The sequence below is a fragment of the Pleurodeles waltl genome, chromosome 11 (genome assembly GCF_031143425.1).
Source record: "Pleurodeles waltl isolate 20211129_DDA chromosome 11, aPleWal1.hap1.20221129, whole genome shotgun sequence".
Taxonomy (NCBI): domain Eukaryota; kingdom Metazoa; phylum Chordata; class Amphibia; order Caudata; family Salamandridae; genus Pleurodeles; species Pleurodeles waltl.
Window position 1 is genome coordinate 431,164,897 of NC_090450.1, and position 18,293 is coordinate 431,183,189.

The following is an 18,293-nucleotide window of genomic DNA, read 5'->3' on the forward strand; positions in this document are numbered from 1 at the left end:
AGTGTTGCTGGGTGGCATCGTGCCACTTGGGGTGTGCGACTCTCCTCTTGCCTGTTGCGAGTCACTGCCGACTCTGTCTTGAGGCAGTGTGGGGGAGGACACTCCTTGTGCGACTCTCCTCTTGCCTGTTGCGAGTCACTGCCGACTCCGTCTTGAGGCAGTGTGGGGGAGGACCCTCCTTGCTAAGTCTCTGGCCCGTTGCAGGGCAGTGACGGAGGGTCACTTTCTTTTCCGCTTCCTCTTCACTTGAGGGCGCAGTGCTTGTGCCTCAAGGCAGTGCTTTCTTGGCACTGGGTCTTGCTTGAACCTGGGTGTGCTTTGCAGGGTTGGTCGCTTCTGATGACCTCCTGTGTGATGGGCCAACGGTGGCCATCTTGTGTTGCTGAAAGGCCGGCTGGCACGGCCTCTTGTCCCGTGCGTTACGTCACGCTCTCGGTGCTCTCTCCAATTTCGCAGGCGCTGCCCTAGTCGTCACGTTCTCTGGCGCAGCTCTCTGCGCATGTGACATAGTCTCTTTTCGGGGCGTCCTATGGTAACGCCTGGCATGTTCCTTTCTTGTCCTGCGGTGATGTCCATCAATTCTGGGGCATGTGGCGTTCTTTCGGCGGTGGCAGCGGACGCCCGCCAGGGGCTGCGCAGTCCATGCGCGCTCTCCTCGTGCCTCACGTGGCACTTGCGTTCATTTCTCGCCGTTGAAGCTTGGCTGGGACAGCTGCAGTCCTCTCTGTCCCTGTGCAGCGTTGTTCGCGTCGTTGTCATCTTGTGTGCCGTTTCCATATTCTGCGCCATTTTGCTCCGCAGGCGTGCTGTTAGTCTTGTGCAGTCACTCTCTTGGGTGTTGCTGTAGACTTTCTTTTGACAAAGCTGTTTTTTTTTCTTCTTTAAAATAGAAAAGGGTGCAGTACCGACTTTGGCCACTGGATGCCAGTAGTGCACTTCTTTTCTTCAACTTGAAAGACAGTCTTCTTCCTACCGGCCTCGTTTGTTTTCAGGCAGATGCCGGTGAAACCATGCTGCGAAGACGTGCTGCTGAGGAGGTCTTCAGGCTGGTAGGGGCTTTTGCTGGTGTCTGGAAGGGCAGGTAAGTGCCATTTTCCTTCTTTTGTGCTTTTCTGTCTTCTTTTTTTTTTCCTTTTACTGTAGAACAAAACATAACCTTGTGGTGACGGGGCACTTTGGGCAGTTCAAAAAGTTCTGAGTGAGTGTCAGCAGCTTTTCGTTATTTTTTTTTTCACAGCCTCCTGGTGACATGTGGGCACATGCTGTGGGGGTCAGCTCTGTTGGTGCAGGCCGTCGCGGGCCTGTGCTGTAAACCTCCCTGGTACCCCAGATGGGATAAGGGGATCCTCGGGCACTCTGCTTCTTTGGTGCGTGCCAGCACCATTTTCCTTATGTGGGCCGCATTTCAGCATTTCATTCAGAACCAGACGAAGGTGTGGGGGCGGCCCGGGGCTTTTCTTCTACTTGGTGCATGTCTGCACCATGGTCATTCACTGTTTTTGGTGCGTGTCTGCACCAACGCATCCTAAATTGTTTTCGGTGCGTGTGTGCACCAATGTCTCCTGTGACCACGCAGCAGCTGGGGGGCGGCTCTGGGCACTTTGTTTCTTCGGGTGCAGGTCAGCACCTCTTGATCGGATCACTTGTATGGAGGGGCAGCCCTGGGCACGGCACTTTGATTTCCGGTGCGAGGCAGCACCGTTGCGCTTTCTTGCTAGCGGCGGCCGCAGCCGGGTTGGCAGCGCTGCGGGCCGCTTTGTAGCGCACTATGACCCTCCTCTTCACGGCGCGACTGCAGCATTATTTAAAAGGAATAGGAGAGAGGGGGAAACGGCCCGGTTGCTTTCTCCATTCTCTTGGTGCACGATCGCACCATGTTTTTCACACCCGGCCGCAGCACGACGGCTCACGCTGCGGACCGCATTCCTTTCTTAGGGGCGGGGAACCCAGCCCCAGTCGTGGGGATCACCTTGCGCCTCATTTACGGCGACCGCAGCCGTATTTGCAGTGCTGCGGCGCGCTGTTGGCTTACTGTTTTCTTCTTGGCGCACAGCACCAGGGCGCTGCCTCTTTTGCGTAGAGGGTGGAAATGCTATATTTGGAGAAGAGCACATCAGTGGAATTTCCTCCCCCAGTAGGAAAGTATGGCAGAGCAACTCTACTGGTGGCGGACATTTTGTACACCTGTCTCTAATGCACATTGAACTAAGACTTTTTCCTAATAACACTGAATTAAGGAAAGATTGGAGTTTTGTGGTATTATACACAGAAAGAAGACTGATTGGTCTCAAATAAATGGTCTCTTATCAGTGATTAATTAAATATTGTGGATACAGGAGTTTCTGTGAACATCCTTATGTTGTCGATTTATTATTGACACTCAGACTATGTGGAAAATCTCAGTTATTTTTCCCTTTATTCTTAAAAGAACAGATCTTCAAACGTAAGCAACCAGTTTTCCAAAAAAGCCTTCTGCCTGGTCAAATGTATCAATAAACACGTAAAATATTTTCTCTACGTGAACTATTACCCAGGTGGGAACTTTGCAACCACTCAATCAGTTATTCACTTATGCTCAAAAATATTTTATGAGTTGTAAAGTTTTTTTTTTGACACATAAAATGGATTTTACAACTCATAACAAACTGTAATTTGGAAGGAGCATGTAATGGTGATTCTATCCAGATTGTAAGTCGATATGGTATGTATCAGCAGTGTGTAACTATAACTTCGGTTGAGTTGCAAACCATTGATCTGCTAGTGACTCCCAAGCTGGCGTGGTAACTGATTCACAAAGATTAAGGGTTCAGTCCCCTTTGGACCCCTTCCTCTTTCAGAGTTGGGGTGGCAGCTTCAGGGGAGAGGAGGAGGAGTAGACAGGGGTCCAGAGGACCACTACATGCTCTCTCTGAAGTTTTCCAAAACCTATTTTTCTTTTAGAAGCATCCATGGTTCTTTCAGAAAATTAAAAAAGAGGTTTTCGGTTTTAGAATGCAGTCACCGGGATGGTGGTCTGCTGTTCCTTGCAGGCCACCATTCGTGCCATGGTAGCGAGTCACAGTGGGTTGCAAATTGTGACCTGTCTACTCAGTATTACTTAGACAGGTTTTCTGTGATCTCCTGAGATTCCTTGTTTTGAGAACTGACTTATTAGTATATAGATTGGTTCTCAAAAAAATACTGGTCACAAAATGTAAGTGTGCAATTTGCAACCGCTTTTTGCTACCAGTTTCTACGTACATCTAGCCTCTATTTATACCAGGTGAGAACAAAAGTTTTCAAAATAACGCACAATATTGTGGAAAGACACGTTATATAGACATTAGGACATTTTTGATGAATTACAAAAGGGAAGTCCTATGATAAATAGTTCTTAATTACACAGACCGTTAGTTTTACTACTAAAGTCAATTTGAGGGTGGGCCACCTTTGACATATTTTTCTGTCCAATACTTGCTTTCATCATAGGACGTTCTTGTTTTGATTTGGACCCCTCATCAGCCACACAACATGTTTATGTAGCGGAGACGGCCTCGTGGCCAGGAAGGGCCCATGTAGTGAATTGTGCTGCTAAGGAGGATATTCCATATCTAGATCAAGTTGACATTTTTTACAGTTAGAGGGTCTAGACATCCACATGATTAGCATGCCAACAGCCACATGACTGATGATTGGTCCAGACTGTACTGTTAAATTGAGTTCTACCTGCTCAATGTACAGTGCAGGTGTACATTATTTCCCTGACCCCTGGGTGAAAAGTGGCTTGACTCTTGCTGATACAACATGTTGCTTTCGTGATACTCTGTTTTGCCTGCACTGCTTCCGCAAACGTAGGTCAAAACAAAACAGTTGGCCTTCAAATCCCTAGCTTCTCAAAGTGGCTCACATTCAGAATAGTTCTCTACATGTTATCAACTGGAAACAAAAAACGTAAACGCCTATCAGCATCTTAAGAAAGCAAATCGCATTTCAATATATCTGCAGTTACATAGAATAAAAGGTAATGGATAACATGTTTAAATAATCTTTTAACCATTTAAAGTGAACTAAGAATCCTAATGGACACGCTAACAAATAATCAGTCTCATCTGACCCTCTCACAATTTAATGAATAGAATGGTACCTAATTCATTTTGCAGCTTCTTGTCCCCAACGTGAACTATGGTGCTACGGTAGCTACATTGACTGGTAAACGATGCAACACTTCCTGCTTTGCCAGGTAAAGACACAGCGGCTGGAGAGGCTCCAACTACTGGAGTAGCACTTGATTTACCAGATGTCTTCAACATTGCAGAGTCCACACGAGGCAGTAACAGCTCAGGGCCATCTTGAGGAGGGAAAAAGCAGTCATTAAAATAAAAAATCTCAGATGAGAAACAAAGAGCACAAAGTGAGGGTAAAAATCCATGTCACACTAACTGTTAAGCCTATTAGATTGTTCCAAGTCATGAGGGATACCATATCAAATACACATTTTCCTCCAAATGCCAGTATAAGTTTGTTGGTTGATTATATTGGGGTAACCCAAGACCACCATTTTCAGAATTAAGTAGTTTTTTCAATGGAAACCTGGGTGTTGATCAAAGTGTGCCTTGAAGGATAGAATTATATAGTGACTTTAACAACTGTATAGCACAGATCTTTGTTGAAAGAGTATATGATCATTCACATCAAGAATGCAAGGACAGCTGGAATTGATGTGAACGGTAGAAGTTCTTCCCTCAATATTCATAAAAAATGTTCTCAAAACATGTTATGGTCAAAACGCAAACACTCATGAAAAGAGAATCAGCATTAAGAAGTTTTCACTGCATTTGCCAATGCAGGGGTCAGCAATAAATCACATGCAACAGTGTCAAGTTAAAGGAATCAAATGTAATCTGTAAATCATATTATCTGAGTGTGGATAAACCTCATACCTGATATAGAGTACCCCAACAAGCAATAATTGATTAGCTGCTATTTAATTTCAGTAGATAAAATATACACTATTTCCAAGAAAGAATGCTTCCTATTCACAAAGGATTGTTTGGTTGTAAACATACATGTATGACCATATTTACCTGTTCGTGGTTGCCAAAATTTACAAAAAGGTTCCTAGAAGGCGTACCTCACCAGACCCATAAATTCCATTCAAAAGGTGGAATTTCATGAACTAGGTAACCTTTGAAGTTTCTGACGAACTGCAAACATGTATGGTTGTGACATGCAAATCCCTCTCATTGCCCTCAACTCCACAGAAATTGTGGAATTCTCACTTTAATCATTGGCTGGTGTAAATCCCTTTCCAGGGCGGTAAGGGGAATTAATTATCGACAGATTTGGTTGGGGTAAAGGGGAAGGGATTTCTCAAAAGGGAAAATATTTTCCCTGTGGAAAGAAATGTTGTATTTGCACAGGGGATCCTATTCTCCCTGTGTGTTATTCCCCATTAAGAGGTTCGCACAGCAGGAATAAAAATCCTAATGGAAATGTCACATTACTTTCCCAGCATCCTTAGGGAATCTGAAAATTGTTCCTACGTGGCTTTCCAGATATACTCCTTGTAATGTCTGTGAATTCCACAAAGTCCAGGTGGAAGCGAAGGTTCAATTTTTCCAACATTTTTTGTGAATCGGGTCCAATAAGCACCTGGCCACTCTTTAATTTGGAACAGAACTTCTTGTGATTAAGAAATGAGAGATTACCAAGTAGTCACAAAGAGTATCAAGCTTGGACATATTAAAACAAATCAAATCAGATATACTGTTGATAGTGTCTTTCAGGACAAACATCTATATAGAGGTACCACTGTCAGAAAGAGTTCCTAGAAACGCTAACTAAATCAGTTTTACAGGGAGAGTTAAGTAAGAGTCTTCACTCTGAGAAGGTAAGGTAAGTAAATTATACAATGCTGAGGTAATGTGAGTAACCAGGGCACCCACTCAAAGCTTTAGCAAGAAAAGGCTATTGCTTTTGTACCACCAAACTCCTTTCACCTGCAGTCTGACATTAATGTGGTGCACAGACCAGAACCTACCAAATGCATGGAGGTTTCCTCTGTCCACGTCTCTGTATCTAGATATATGAATCAGGTAGAATCGGTGGCTGGCTCACTGCCCAATTGAATATTAGTGCCAGAGAGAGTAGGTTGTAAATAGCTGGAAGTGCAATCTTCCGGATGAAAAAGAGAGGCAAGTTCTTAAATTCCTCCTGCAGCACCTCGAGAAATACCAAGGATCTCTTGTTGGCTGCTATGCTTGGCCAGTTCACCACAGGGAGATCCTCAAGGAATGATTAAGGTCTAAAGAGAGGAATGGGTATTTGTTTCAAGATACTGCCACTGCACCCACCTATTACTATATTAAACAACTTTGCAGACAATATAACTACCTATAATATGGAAACCATTACATTGTTAATACTCTTACATCAATCCTAATCCTAACCTCAAATTGAAAATGTATGCTAATCCTAATCCTACCCCTTACTTTAACCCATCCCTTACCCAGGGGTTAACTTTATCCAAAACCCAAACTATAACTTACCCTACACTATATTTAAGTTTAAGCCTACACAAAATCCCAAACCTAAGCTTTTTTATTAGAAACAAAATAAACCAATGGTCTCATCCTGAGAAATTTTCAAGCTGGAAGCAAACATTGGTGTGTGCCTGACTGACACTCTGAGTACCACGCAAACAGTACATGAACTAGCAAATTTTCCATATGAAAGTTTGACAGGTAATAATACTCGGTGAAGTCTTTGCAACAGTAAGCATAACACGGTGGATGTGTGCTTGGCTCAGCATATACAGAGCTGGCTTCTCCTGACCTTGGGATGACTGTGAAATGCGAAACGTGACTAAATCATACAATAACTAACATGGGGAATGTTCTTGCTGACTTTTATATACAAGTGAAAATCATAAGAAGAAAGAGGAACACAGAGTGCAGTTCAACTGAATTTTAATTTCAGTAAAATGTGAGATTTGAAGACAGTGGCTAAAGTACTGGCTGCCAGACTTGAAAATCGTGATATTGCAAATTATACTCAGATGTCCTTTGTACGAGAGCACTTATCCAGGGATAATATAAAATGTTCTTCTACAGTCTGTGACAAAAAAAGGCACATTAAACAGCACTCTTTTGATTCTGAAAAAGCATTAAAAAAGGTATATGAGGATATGTGTATAAAATACTAAAAGTTAAAAATTCTGTATGCTGTCAAACCATGATTAGTTTACTGAGGCAAATGGTGAAATGTCCTATAGCCCCCTGGCCACTGTACCTTTCCTGAGGTTCAACACTGGTAGGTAGAGAAATACAAATATAGATACACATGGATATGTAAACATACAAACAATTAAGTAGAAACTACAGTATCAGGCTTAATCATGGAACCCCACTACCACCTTAGTATTGTGGATCAAGGTTACTCTAAAAGGGTACCACAATATTCCAGTATTTATCCATGACAGCTCAGATGTACTTTGATTTTTGGTAACTAGAACTCCATCCAAGATGTTCGATACCTCTAAGGGACCATCATGTCTTCAAGAGATACAAAACGCAAAGCAACAAGTGCAAGCCAGGAGATATCAAAAAGGGAAACAGTTTATGGCTGGTTCGAAACAACATCAACTGGGATAAGAATTGTGATGCAAGAATCATGACGAAAAGAGCTGAGGGATAATAAGGCACTTCGGATTGAAGCAAGAGCCACAAGAATGCAAAATCCAGTGAAAACTGGAATAAAGGAAACCGCAAGCCACAGACAAGCAGTGAGGCTGGTATATGGGATCAACAGGGGTAGCCACTATAAAGCCATAGTTAAATTAGTGGAGTGGAATTTGGACCTGAAAGCAGTAGAGTAAAGACAAGGCTACTGCTTCGAACATTTTTGACAGGGCTGGTTTTAGTTTCAAATCCAGTCCCGAATAGATTTACCTAATCCAGTGGTGGGCATGGTTAAGATATTTTCTGATGTTGGTTCACAAGCCCTTTTCTTGTCCAAAACAAAGATAAAACTGTGTACTCTCTGCATAAATGTGGAACTGCAAAGCAAAGTCTAGACAAACCAATTTGTAAGGTACTGAAACAAAAGGTATCCAGATACTGGAACAAACCTTGAGCCCAAGCCTGACTAGAACAGAAGCGGTGTTAGGTCTTTTTGAAACGTTTTGGAAGGACTACCTTCCTTAATACCAACAGGTATCCTAAGTATCCCAATAGCTTATCCCAATTACCTTTAGCTGCTTACCGCCCACTGTTTTCTTTTTAAAATTGGTAGGAACCAACAGAACCTGATCACAAGACCTTAGTAACCCAGCTGGAACATGAACCACCATCAGTTTAATACTGATAGGTAAAAGTTTAAATTAGTAATCTCTCAGGAAATGCCTTGACTTGTTCATTACCTTTTGTTACTACCAATGATGCTGCATTGGATTGATATATATATATATACATATATATCATATTTGTAGAATTGTTCAGGAAAATGTTTGACTGCTCTGAAACACTATAATCCATAGATGATGGATTTCTATCAGGACTCTTTAGATGCACGTACATCAGATGACATTAGAAGTGGATTGGCCAGAAAAGACACTGTGCCCATTCTTTTGTCAAAAGCTACGTGATGAAATTAAGGAAAAGTTAGACAGAGTAGCTCAAACTGAGACTCTATAAGGATTAATGGAAATTTGTTAAGGGGCAGAGCATCATATCACATAGAGATGGGCTAATAAGAGACATTGCAAGGTTCACACCATAATTTGTTGCGACCTTCAGTTACTAAGACCACAGTAGCTACCTCTGAAAATACTGAAAAAGCTAATGCAGTTAAGTTCCATTAGAAAAAACTCTTTCTGAGGAAGAACAAAAGAGATATAGGAAACAGGGTCTCAGTTTATATTGCAGTTAAAAAGGTCATGTCACAAGTATGTGCCCAATTCAATCTAAGAGACAAGGAAACCTGATACTCCCTCTAGGAAAGGAGGAGAATGACAGACTTCAAAATCATTATTTCCATCAATAGTCAATAACATTGGTAATGTTCAACAGTCAAAACGTCCTTACTATTACTACAAGCCACCCTGTCCTGGTCTACTAATACCAGTCTTGGGACCTCTAACATAATGGGGTGTGAAGCTATAGGATTATGTATGAACAAGTTGTGAGCTAATCAACACCAGATTCCAGGAATCCTAAAAAGCTCTCCTGGTATAGTCTGAGCAATAGACAGACCTATGTTAAATTCTATTTCAGTGAGTTACAGAACTGTTCTACTACAAGAGCCCCAAACGTGAAGAATTCTGTTTGATTTGATAACCTTTCCTCACCATCACATTTTTTTATGAATTCCATGGCTCAGTTGACATAATCATTATATTAACTGGACCACCAGAGGATTGACTTCGTCAGTACTTTGTGGTTCTCATTGTGTCCAATTTATTTATTATTGGTCTCTTGGGTCATTCCCTTAAGACCCTTGTGTGCATAGATAATGGCCGCCTTGCACACATATTCCTGAATAGTATCTTGAGTTTCAGGATGTGTTTATAAAACCAGTTGATAAAGTCCCCCTGCCACCAAATATGATTGTCATGTTAATTTAGGTCCTGCTGCAATTCCATTTGGCTGGATGTATTGCTTACCAGAATTGGAATAGAAGGCATTAACAAAACATGTAGATGAAAATCTACAGAATGGACGTATTACTAAATCATGTTCTCCAGCAGAAGCACTTTATTTGTTGTTACTAAGAAGGATTCTTCTGTGTAAGCACCCTGCATGGATTACAGATGTCTTGGCAAAGTAACCATTAAGGAATCTTATCGCCAACCCTTAATCCAAGATAATCTTGAGTCTGTTCAGGGCACCAACATTTTACCAAGCTAGATTTGAGGGATGCCTATCATCTGCCAAGAATTAGAGAAGGAGAAAAATGGAAGACAGCACCTCATACTCCTTTTCAACATTATGAACACTGAATAGTGATATTTGTACATTGTAATGCCCCTGCTGTCTTTTAAAGATTTATGGATGCCATATTTTCCAATTTACTGGCTCATTCCGTAACTGTCAATGTTTTGGCCTTTTCGTCTGAGTCTAACCACATATTTTACATGTTAGGGGGGTATTAAAATGTTTAGGATCCCATCAACCATTATGTAAATCTGATAAATGTATTTGAACGTGCCCAATGATTAACAATTAGAATAGAATACATTATTTCTGCCGAAGGATAACCTGTAGGCCCCAAAAAAGTAGCAGGAGGCGTAGGTTGGTCGTCCTCAATAGTCAAGGAGATTCAATGACCCTTGTATTGCAAGCACTTAAAGGCAGCATATTAAAATGTGTTTTTAACTCTCCCTGCTTATCACCAGAATTTTGGAAAAAGGTAAACCATTTTTGTGGGATGAGGCTACTCATACATTTTTTAGCATTTAATAAAACGTCTCTGTATCAGCCACAGTTTTAAGACAGCCTAATCCCATTTTTCCATTCATTCTTAAAATTGGTGCACTGCATAGGGTAACTGGTGCTGTGCTACTACAAAGGCCTTAAAATGACTTTCAAGAACATCCAGACTTTTTTCTCATTCCTTAACTACATGTAAATCTAACTATTCTGTGTAAGGAAAGGAAGTGTTAGCTATGTAGAAGGTCTGACCAGAATGGCATCACTTATTGTTAGGTGCTAGCTATCCTGTGAAAATACATAACAATCACAGGAACTTACAGGTAAATCAAAACATGATTTGCCGAAATAGAAGACAGAGTAGCTTTGCTTATTTTTTTATCACCATATGCCCTACAGACTACTTATATTCCTGCTTCAGAGAATTCACTTGCTGATGTTCTCCTTAGGTCATACGAAGACATTAGTCATTCACAGAAGAATTAATCTCTTATTTTACCAAATCACTGTTTTATGATTGAAACAGAATTATTTATTGACCAGATAAGAGAAACATTTATTGCATTACAGAGAGAAACTTCAGCCTTGCCTGATCAACTATAAGTACAGTAGGATATCCTTTTGTTAATAAGAGAATATTGGCGCCGGCTACTGAATTAAAAGTTAATGTTATGAAGTTATATTATTATCTACCTATTTCAGGTCATTGGGAAGTGAAGACCCATATTGAGTGGGCTATGAAGAATTTTTGGTGGTCCTCTCTTACAAATATGTTAAGGATTTTGTAGTCTATTGCGCTGTATGTGTGCAAGCCTAAAGCTGGTATCAATTACTAGCTTGGTTATTACAGCCCTTAGCTATCATAGTTTAAACTTGGTGTTAAATAACCACAGATATTATTGTAGAATTACTCACGTCTGGCAGGCGCATGGTGAATATAGACACCAAGCTTCGGAGATGGTACGTGTTTCTTTGAGATAGCGTTCATCTTCATGGCATACCTCAGAAGATTATTTCTGAGAGAAGCATTCAGAATATCTCATATTTAAAAAAATATTCAATAATTACTGGGCACCCATCAATCATTGTCTCCAGGATAGGACTTTCAGCCCAATGGTCAGACTAAGCAAGTGAACCAGGAATACAAGAGCATTACCGGCATTGTTTTGTTAATTGCACACAAGATGATTGGTGGATACAGTATTTGGATAAAATATTGAGTTTCAAATATCAAGATACAGAAATACCTGGGAAAAAAATATAGTGATACAAAAAGACTGATGTAGAAATATCGTTGACAAGAATATCGATTGATTAGGTAAGTAATACCTTTTTTAGGAATATCTGTGTTGTTAATATTGATTTCTATAATGCAATTGTAGAAAACTATTGTTTTTAATTATCCTTATGTTTTAGATTATATATACATTTTATTTTAAATATTGTTTGTATAATTGTTGACAATGTTTTTAAATATAGTTTGTAATTTTAAGTGATTTACAATTTTAATTTAATTTTAACAGTAATTTATAGTGTTGTAGTGAGTTGTGAGGTTTGTAGGAGTACAGGGTAGGAAGTTAACTAAGTATAATTAATTAACAATTAATTATTAATGTATTAACAATTATTTAATTGATGATTCATATGTAAATTGTTTAGTTATTATATTTTTAGGTATACATTAGGTGTGGGTTTTTGGGTTTGTAGGGATGTAGGGTGGGTAGATAATTATTAATTAATAATTGTGAATTATTAATTATGTAATTTGTGTAATTACTTTTTTTAGTTATATATTAGGTGTGGGCTGTTGTGTTTGTAGGGGCATAGGTTGGGAAGTTATTAAGTAATAATTAGTAAACAATAAAATATTAATTAATAAATAATTATTTAATTGATTAATAAATATGTCAATTGTGTTTTATTATTTATTTTAGTGATATTTCAAGTATGGACTTCTATGTTTTTGGGCGTATAATGTGGGAATTTAATTAAATAAACTAATACAATGTTTTGATTTATAATCAATTATTACAGTTTTTAATAGGCATGTAATTTGTTTAATTGCTTTTTCATTTTTTATATATATTTTTCCTAATAAGAGTTTTATATTTCTGGTCAACTAAAGGTTTGTTAAAATGTGTTATGCGTTTGAAGTGAAGTACTTTCCCTACCATTGCACAGACTGGAGTAAACTTGACCCCTCCAAAGTCCAACGCTTTCCCTACTGATGCATTTACTGGAGTGGGAAAAGTACATTTTACCCCTCCATTGTCCAATGCTTTCACTACTGTAAAGCAGCCTGGAGTGGGAATAGTAAATTTAACCCCTCCGAAGTCCAACTCTCTCCCTACTGTTGGACAGAAGGGCGTGGGAATAGATAATTTGAATCCTTTCAAGTCCAACACTTTCCCTACTCTTTCACAGAATGGAGTGGGAAAAGTAAATTTTACCCCTCCAAAGTCTAACGTCTTCCCTACTGTTGCACAGCCTGGAGTGGGGTTAGTAAACTTTACCCCTCCAAATTCCAAATTCCCTATTGCTGCAGAGACTGGAGTGGGAATAGTCAATGGTACCCCTCTGAATTTCAACACTCTCCTTACTGTTGCACAGAATGGAGTGAGAATAGTACATTTTACACCTCTGAAGTCCAATGCTTTCCCCACTGTTGCACAGATTGGAGTGGGATTAATACATTTTACCCCTCGGAGTTTCAACACTTTCCCTACTGCTGCACAGATTAGAGTGAGAACAATAAATTTAAACCCTCTGAAGTCCAACGCTTTCCTTATTGTTGCAAAGATTGGAGTGGGAATAGTCCATTTTACTTCTCTGAATTTTAACGCTTTCCCTACTGTTGCACAGACTGGAGTGGGAATAGTAAATTGTACACCACAGAAGTCTAACACTTCCCCTACTGTTGCACACAATTGAGTGGAAATAGTACATTTTATCTCTCCAAAGTCCAACACTTCCCTACTGTTGCACAGACTGGAGTGGGAATAGTACATTTTAGCCCTACAATGTATAATGTTTTCTGTACTGTTGCACAGATTGGAGTGGGAATGGTATATCTATTCTTCCCAGATTATTACTTTTTAACTATTGTTTAAATTTATGCAATATTGTTAGCACACTGCCCGCTTTTCATTTTTTACCCTTTTTTTGAGACTCAGCTAAAGCTGAGTCTCAAAATGGCTGCTACCACTTGGCAGCCAATCAGACCTCTACACTAGATTGGGAGTATTTGCAAAGACTTCGTGCCTTCAGATATAAAATTTGGTTTCCTTTTAATATTTCAAAAACTACAGAATGGATTTACACCAAATATCAAAAGGCACTCTTTCTGGACCAAGAGCTACCTTTCTGCCTCATTTGGTGTAATTAGATCCAGCAGTTCGGGCTGTAGTCTAGTCTAAAATCCCTATGGGAATTAGAATAGGACATGCTCTTTTTTGACCCTCTCACTTTTCTGGAGCCCCTGCGTGATGGATCACCCCGAAACGTCCCATGCACAACAAGATTCTCCGGCACACTTTTTTTTGAAAATTTCATGAAGATTCATCAAACAGTGTCCAAGATACACGCAAGTCAAAAACACTTTTTATATACAGATATTTATCTACATACTTTACCTACTGGTGGTCGCCAGTACGTAGATATAGAGAGGACCTAGTTTGCATAGAAAAAGTGTATTTTGACTTGCCTATATCTTTGGCACCGTTTGACGAAAATAAAAAATGAAGTGTCCCATAGGGTCTTTTTGCATATAGAAAGGCACTGTGCATGGAAAGTTTCAGAATGATCTGTCAAGGGGGAGGCCGAGAAAAGGGAGAAGGGGAGTAAAAGAAAAACTGTGTTTCCCATGTTAATTCCCATAGAGACTCAGACATGCCAGCAGCCCAAACCGCTGAATGGAATTACACCAAATTTGGCAGAAAGGTAGATTATAGTCCAGAGATCATGCTTTCTGTTATTTGTTGTAGATCCCTTCAGTAGTTTTCGAGATATTAAAGGAGATCCAAATGTGTATATTAGGGCGAAGGCTTAGCACAGATTTCATGGTGGGACCTGATTGAGTGTCAGCACTTCAATCAAACTATGCTGCCAGTCACCTTGAGACCAATATACACGATAGCACTCTACTGAATTGCATTGCAGCGAATGGCACTTTTTGAGGGTCACAAAAAGAAGAACATATAGAGGGTGATAACAAATTTTAATTACAATATAAATCATTTGTTGATGGTACCATACTAATTTTAGGAACGGCGGTGTGTTCTAAGATGATTTTACCCTGCTGGGATTTCATGAATCATGTTTGAGAGAAAACTGTTTTTTCATGATTTTCCCATCAAGATTTTAGAAGGTGCTCCAGAAGCTTAAATGAGAGCAGATTTTCTGTAAATTTACACTATCTTTCTCAGCCATATGAGAATGAAGTCTGACATTCTCAGTAAAACATGTATTTCCAGCACAAGCAGTGTGTAAGTTGATTCCCTTGTGTTCTATTGCAGTGTCCCAGAGTGTTCTAAAGAACAACTTGAACACTAAGGGGGTTATTCTAACTTTGGAGGAGTGTTAATCCGTCCCAAAAGTGACGGTAAAGTGACGGATATACCACCAGCCGTATTACGAGTTCCATAGGATATAATGGACTCGTAATACGGCTGGTGGTAAATCCGTCACTTTTCCGTCACTTTTGGGACAGATTAACACCTCCTCCAAAGTTAGAATAACCCCCTAACTGTCTTACTTTTGACAAAATTGAGACACCTAAAGCCATCTTGATTAAATCAAACTTGCAAAACTTAAAACATTTAATTTAGAAAAGAACAAAATGAGGGGGTGCATTTTGTCATAGAAATTATGGTTAGTGCTATAGAAAGAAAACATTTGGGCACCTCTTAAGCCAGTTTTCAAATATTTTCCTCTTCTATTTCATTAAAACATTCTGATATGCAGACTGAAACATGCACTGTCAACACCAACAGCAGACTGCCAGTTAACTCCCTGGTGACCTGCGGCTTTACTACAATGTCCTAATGAACAACTGGAATGCTAAAATTCCGAATTTTTGCCAAAAGTAAGTCACATCTGAACGCCATCTTGATAGAATCAAAGTAAAAAACTGAAAGCATTTTCTACTGAGGATACTGCAGTAAATGAAGAGATTAGGGGACTTCATAACAAATAAGTCTCCCAAGATGACAACCAGAGAAAAAAGAGCCCAAATGTAGCACCAATATAGCCAGAATACAGCCCAATGACAGAAGTGAACAAAACACTTAGGGCCAGATGTAGCAAAATCAGTTTTTGCGACTTGCAAATTGCGAGTCTGAGCGACTCGCAATTTGCAAGTCTCAAAAACGGAGGCAGAATTGTGTCTCAGACAACTTCTGCGACTCGCTATGGGGTCGCAAAGACCCACCTCATCAATATTCATGAGGTGGGTCGCATTTTGCGACCCCATAGCGAGTCCCTGCACTCACAGGGATGGTGGCCTGCTGTAGTCAGCAGACCTCCACGTCTGTGACTGCTTTTTAAATAAAGCAGGTTTCTTTTCATTTTGCAGCCCGTTTTCCTTAAAGGAAAACGAGTTGCAAAATGAAAAAAAATCCGAAACCATTTGGTTTCGTTTTTTTTCAGAGTAGGCAGGGGTCCATAGGACCCCTGCCTGCTCTGAAAAAATATTTATGTCGACATTCACAAAGGGGAAGGGGTCCCATGGGGACCCCTTCTCTTTTGCGAATGTGTTACCACCAAAGTGACACTGGTGGTAACTGTGTGTTGGTTTGCGACTGCATTCGTGGTCACAAAGCAACTCTGAATTGCGATGCAAGTCGCAAATAGGAAGGGAACACCCCTTGCAATTTGGGAATGAGCATCGCGTGAGGCCGTTTGCATGGCGCAAACTGCGTGCTACATCTGGCCCTTATTTTTATTTTGTGTTTTTTTACAGTTTATATAGCACAGACTTGGCCTGAAGGTACTGGAGTGCTTTACATGGGCATCAGTTACATTACACAAGGACACATTCCTTTTGGTTTTAGGCATGTGGCGATTAAGTGATTTGCCTATAATCACAGGATGTCCAGCTGATGCTGAAACTCAAACCTAGTTCCCCAGTTGCTAAGTCAGGAGGCTGTAACACCACATCCTCCCCCCTAAGTAAAACGTATAATCAAGTGATCAACTGAATAAAAAAACATAAAGTTAGCAAATAATTTAAAAGGGCTTAATCACAGTTTGGGAACTCTGACAATATGTCCTAATTTTAGTTTTTTTTTAGAGCACTAAACTTAATTTCTATGGAAATCAGACCCTCTCATTTTTATAATTTCTAAAGGAAATGCTTTAGGTGTTACAGTTTTGATTACATCAAGATGACATCAGGCGTGCTACACTTTTGTAATCTAGTTGTTCATTAGAATATTGTGGAGAGGCAGAGGTGAGGGACACGGACTCGGATAGTTCAGGGTGGGGAGGAGGGTGCAGTGGCAACAAGTTGACCACGAGAGGCAGGCAGGAGGGGCAGTCGCACCACAATGGATCATGGAGGGCAGGGGCAACAAACCAACTATTCAGGATAGGCAAGAGAGGCTGTGGCAATATAACAGACAATCGAGGGCAGGAGGAAGAAGCAGTGGCAGTACACCGATATATGCTACCAGGTCCAATTCAGGCAGGAGACAACAGATGTTTTTCATCCCAAAAGGGTTTTATTTTGTCTCCTGCCTAAAATATTTACTTTTTCAATGTAAGTCAATGGGAAAAATCAATTCTCCAGGTTTCTTTTTCAAAATATGCCTCTTACCAAGTTCAAAATATTGGCAAGTATGATACACTGGACCATGAAGGGACATGGACGTGGATAACAGAAGGCAGGAGGGAGATGGGCATGGGCAACAAACTGGCCTTACAGGGCAGGTGTTAGGGGTTGCAGCAGCACAATACATCACACAGGGCGAGCGGGACGGCACTGGAACACAACAAGCCATGGAGAGCAATAGGAGGGGATAGGGCCATGCACATGGACATCAGAGAGCAGAGGAGAATGAGGCAAGGACAGCAAGCTGAACATTCTAGTCAGACAGGAGGGACAGTTGCAGAATACCGGACCATGAAGGGCAGGAGGGAGGGAGAAGGGGCACAGCAATGGAGCAGACAAGGCAGGATGGAAGGGATAGGGGCCTACACATGGAAAATGGAGGGCAGGGAGAAAGGGGGCAGGAGTGGCCAGCTGAGCATGGAGGCCAGGCAGGATGGGCACTGGAAGCACAACACACCTTGGAGGGCTACAGTGAAACTATAATGGCATACATGCGTACAATGGAGGGACGTTGGGAGGGGTTCAAGGGCAGCAAGCTGGACACACAGGGCAGATGGGAAGAGCTGTGGCAGCACAGAAGAACATGCATGACAAGTGGGAGGGGTAGTGGCAGCACAACGGTCATAATGGGCAGGGGCATGCACAAGGACCATGGAGGACAATAGGGAGGGTTAGGGCTGGACAAAGACAACAGAGGGCAGAGAAGGGGGCTTCACAACAGATCATGCAGGGCTGGCAGGAGGAGCCATTGCAGCACAGCAGAGCGTGGAGGGCAGAAGGGAGTGGCAGCAAAAAGGAGCATGGCGGACAGGAGGGAGGTGCTAGGGGCATGGAACTCAAACAGGCAGGGTAATGGTGGTCGGTACAGGAGGCAGCCATCTGACCATGCTAGGCCAGTGGGAAAGGGAAGTGGCAGTTCAGCAAAAACCCCAGAGTAGATACGAGGGTCAGTGTCCAGTCTGTGGAACATGGTGGGTAAAAAGGAGGGAGCAGGGGCATGTACAGATATTGGAGGACAATGGGAGGAGGGTAGGGGCAGCAGGCTAAGCACAAAGGCT

The 18,293-nt window shown here is 41.1% G+C and overlaps 1 protein-coding gene across 2 annotated transcripts in view; it reads right to left on the reverse strand.

Annotated features, from left to right (window-relative positions):
- The window catches only part of PER2 (period circadian regulator 2), a 441,952-nt gene that overhangs the window by 145,616 nt on the left and 278,043 nt on the right, over positions 1 to 18,293 (reverse strand). For both annotated transcript variants that reach the window (XR_011199417.1, XM_069213793.1), the window contains exon 17: positions 4,124 to 4,327. Coding sequence is in view for 1 of the 2 variants with exons in the window: in XM_069213793.1 (XP_069069894.1) it covers positions 4,124 to 4,327 (204 nt within the window). In the remaining variant the exon portion in view is untranslated. The remainder of the gene's footprint in view (positions 1 to 4,123; positions 4,328 to 18,293) is intronic.